This window comes from Symphalangus syndactylus, chromosome 2 (genome assembly GCF_028878055.3).
Source record: "Symphalangus syndactylus isolate Jambi chromosome 2, NHGRI_mSymSyn1-v2.1_pri, whole genome shotgun sequence".
NCBI classification, from domain to species: Eukaryota; Metazoa; Chordata; class Mammalia; order Primates; family Hylobatidae; genus Symphalangus; species Symphalangus syndactylus.
The window spans coordinates 75,995,578-75,999,678 of record NC_072424.2 but is presented as its reverse complement, the minus strand read 5'-3'; the positions used below and the strand labels follow the sequence as shown (position 1 = coordinate 75,999,678).

At 38.0% G+C, this 4,101-nt stretch overlaps 1 protein-coding gene across 1 annotated transcript; it reads left to right on the top strand.

Moving 5' to 3' along the window:
* The first annotated feature begins 2,354 nt into the window (after positions 1–2,354).
* Positions 2,355–2,930, top strand: LOC129462211 (polyadenylate-binding protein 1-like). The gene has a single exon (XM_055241994.2). The coding sequence runs from the start codon at positions 2,367–2,369 to the stop codon at positions 2,928–2,930; it is 564 nt and encodes a 187-aa protein (XP_055097969.1). The 5' UTR covers positions 2,355–2,366.
* Positions 2,931–4,101: the final 1,171 nt, after the last annotated feature.

Genomic DNA, 4,101 nt, shown 5'->3' with positions numbered 1-4,101 from the left:
AAGGCATTTGGAGGTGGTGAGATGAATAAGATATTGTCTTTTCCCTGAAGTGGTTTGGTGTTCAGGGAAGGGAAATTCATTACTATCGCTAATTATAATATAAACCAGAATATGGCCAGTTGTTCCAGTGACTACTCTATAGCAGAATATTTTGATTGTGCTTTTGTAAATTCTTAGAATCAAGTCTTTGAAGTAATCAATGATACAAATGTTTCTTGGAAAAAGCTGAACATTTTCAGACATAATTTTAAGGAAATATCTAAGTGTCAAACATTATCAGAAAATACATAGTAGTTAACAGCAGATAGTAAGCAATTGGATAATGAAAAGAAATGTCAAGCTTATTGTTGATATTACAAGAATATATATGAAAATATACATTTTCCAAGAGCAAAGAAAATTTTGTTTTGCCTAAGTTTTATGGAAGGGACATCTCAGAACTCCTCTAAATCCCTGTTTTTCAAAGTGAGCTCCATTCTACCTTAAAAAAAAAAGTTTTAAAGGTTCAGTAAGTCTGGAAATACTAGATAAGCCAAGTTAAACATCTCTAGGGCTTTAATATGGTCACGTGCATTGTGGATCTCTAGGAGAAAACACTCCTTTAACAGAGCATCTTAAAGGACTGTAGTTCCACGGACCAAAGCTTGGACATAGCAACATCTGATGGTAGATGGGAACAAAAGCAGACTCTCAGCTCCCATCCCTAACAGGTGGAGCCTAGAAGTCTTTCACTTTTAAGACTCTTCAGGTGATTTCAATGTAATTATCTAGTATTGAACCTTGAACGGATATTTGAGAGTCATTGCTACTAAAGGTAAGACTTTACATTTGGATACTACAGGTGATTCAAGATTTATGAACATTAGTTTCTTTTTCTTTTTTCTTTTTTTTTTTTGAGACAGAGTCTCGCTCTGTCACCAGGCTGGAGTGCAATGGCACCATCTCGGCTCACTGCAACCTCCACCTCCCAGGTTCAAGCGATTCTCCTGCCTCGGCCTCCCGAGTATCTGGGACTACAGGTGCGCACAACCACACCCAGCTAATTTTTGTATTTTTACTAAAGACAGGGCTTCACCATGTTGTCGAGGATGGTCTCAATCTCTTCACCTTGTGATCCACCCGTCTCGGCCTCCCAGAGTGCTGGGATTACAATTAGCTTCAATATAATAGTAGGCATTAAAGCATTATTTCAGAAAGCCTTTCAATAGAAAGATGAAAGTAAATGCTTTTCATACCCTTTGCTGGAAAAAGGCAAATCTTTCATTTCTCGGGCTATGGTCTACTTTACATCATAACGATGTGAACATTTTGAAAAGAAAGAGGAAGGAATTTCTGAATGTCAGTGCTCAACAGATCTGGCTAATTATACTTGGCACAATTATTGTCTATACTGCTTGTTGCTTCTTTCAGCATGGGATGAGTTCCCCCTCAGTTTTCTTTTCTTTCTTTTCTTTTTTTTACAAGGCAAAAAACACCTCTACCTCTCTTTATTTCCCTGGCTCTAAGTAGCCAAGTGCTTAGTAAAGAGAATCAAGCAGAGGCATGCCATTGCTTTAAATATTACGAGCTGCTGGGTGTCCAAATACTACATTCTGCCCTATGCTACTTTCATTTATATGATACACAGGCTGTTTTTTTTTAAATTAAAAAATTTTTTTTTTCACTGTTTAAGGAATTTTTATTAAAGCAAGAATTTTATAATCCAAATTACGTTTCCTTGCTCAGTTATCAATTCTGCTACTTAAAACAGAACTAACATTTTGAGCTATTCCACAGTAAAAAATTACAAAATTAAAGAAAGGAATCCTTTAAATTTTTGTACTTTGCTCAAAATTGTTTTTCCCAGAGTCTATAAAACATTAATTTGTTTTTATATTTTACTATTTTTTGTGTTTTTTTTTGTTTTGTTTTTAAATCAATAAGTAATCTAGGACTAGCATTGTTTGCTAGACTTGGCATTTGCTCGGTACATAAGGTTCAAAGTTTCCTTTCCTTTTTTTATTTATTTTATATTTTGCAATGTTTTTTTCCACAATATTTAAGTTTTTCAATGTTTAGATATTTTTCTTTGGTGAAGCACAAGTTTCTTTTCGTGGTCCCTGATCAATTTTAAACAGTTGGAACACCGGTGGCACTGTTAACTGCTTTCTGGGCTGCCTCTTTAGATTGGTGGGCTTGTAGTACAGCTACAGCTTCATCAACCTTAGAACGGAGTGACTCTGGAGACTCGAGCATATGAAGAAGTTCTGAATTATCAATCACCAACAACATGCCAGTGATTTGACCAGCAAGAGTAGGGTGCATGGCTTGAATAAGAGGAAACAGCCGTTCACCCAACATTTGCTTTTGCTCTTGAGGAAGGGCAGATGCCAACATGGAAGCAGTCAAAGATTCCTGACCTTGTACATGAAGATGATGGTATTGATGATGAACGTCTCCGGAAAGAGGTTTCTCCATTTGGTACAATCACTAGTGCAAAGGTTCTGATGGAGGGTGGTCGCAGCAAAGGGTTTGGTTTTGTATGTTTCTCCTCCCCAGAAGAAGCCACTAAAGCAGTTACAGAACTGAACGGTAGAATTGTGGTCACAAAGCCATTGTATGCAGCTTTAGCTCAGCGCAAAGAAGAGCGCCAGGCTCACCTCACTAACCAGTATATGCAGAGAATGGCAAGTGTACGAGCTGTGCCCAACCCTGTAATCAACCCCTACCAGCCAGCACCTCCTTCAGGTTACTTTATGGCAGCTATCCCACAGACTCAGAACGGTGCTGCATACTACCCTCCTAGCCAAATTGCTCAACTAAGACCAAGTCCTCGCTGGACTGCTCAGGGTGCCAGACCTCATCCATTCCAAAATATGCCCGGTGCTGTCTGCCCAGCTGCTCCTAGACCACCATTTAGTACTTTTCACTCTTTGAATTTTGCAACTTAAGTTTCAGCAAAAAATAACCCACAAAGCTGATTTTAAATAAAAGCAGATGGAACTGTCAAAGAAGGCTAAATGCAAGAAGCAAAAGGAAAAGTGTATATTTTCTGAAAAAGTGGTCCATAAATTATTTTCATCTACCTCTCTCATGAAAGGTGTGGTTTGTGTGACCAATGTTGTCACACAGCAGAACATAAGATGGTATTGACACTGATCCTTCTAAAACAAATCGAGAGTAATGCCACAACTATTAGGATAATTTAACAAAAGATTATTGCCATTGGTCCTAACAGGCAGTCAGAGTTTTCTTTGTAATTCTCGCATTCTATATGTACAACACTGACAAAACTACAAGTTCTCTTTAGAGAATTCTTGTGCTTAAGAATCAGTGTAATTTTGAGTCAAGCATAAATCAACATAGATTGAAACCTGGCATCTCTCCTGAGTTGTCAAGGTGAGTTATAATGCATTTATTTAAAATCAATACTTAACCTCAGTTTTGTTTCTTTTTTCTTTGTTTGTAAAAGTGATATTGGTATATTGCTAATGCACACGTCCTTTTTTTTTTTTTTTTTTCTTTTTTGACAGAGTCTCCCTCTGTCACCCAGTCTGGAGTGCAGTGGCGTGATCTCTGCTCACTACAACCTCCGTCTCCCAGGTTCAAGCAATTCTCCTGCCTCAGCCTCCCTAGTAGCTGGGATTACAAGCATGTGCCACCATGCCCAGCTGATTTTTGTACTTTTAGTAGAGACAGGGTTTTACCATGTTAGCCAGGCTGGTCTCGAACTCCTGACCTCAAGTTATTCGCCCGCCTTGGCCTCCTAAAGTGCCGGGATTACAGGCATGAGCCACCATGCCCAGCCGGTAGTAATGCACACTTGTAAATCAATATACATTGAGGAATTAAAGCCTCTTGTTTATAAAACATCTTCAGTGTCTGTAAAAAACAAAAATTCCAGCTCATGGTAGTCAAGTGACTGATAGATCAATGAATGAAGACATCTCATACACACAAATATAATTCCTCCCTCAATTATCCAAGTTCTAGCTGACTTTGACAGTGAATATTATCTTGCCACTGTGATGTAAAAAGTTTAAATTATGCTAATACATTATTTGTTGTTGTTTCACTAGTCTATGTATACAACAAATCATCCCTAGTCATAGTGGCAAACAA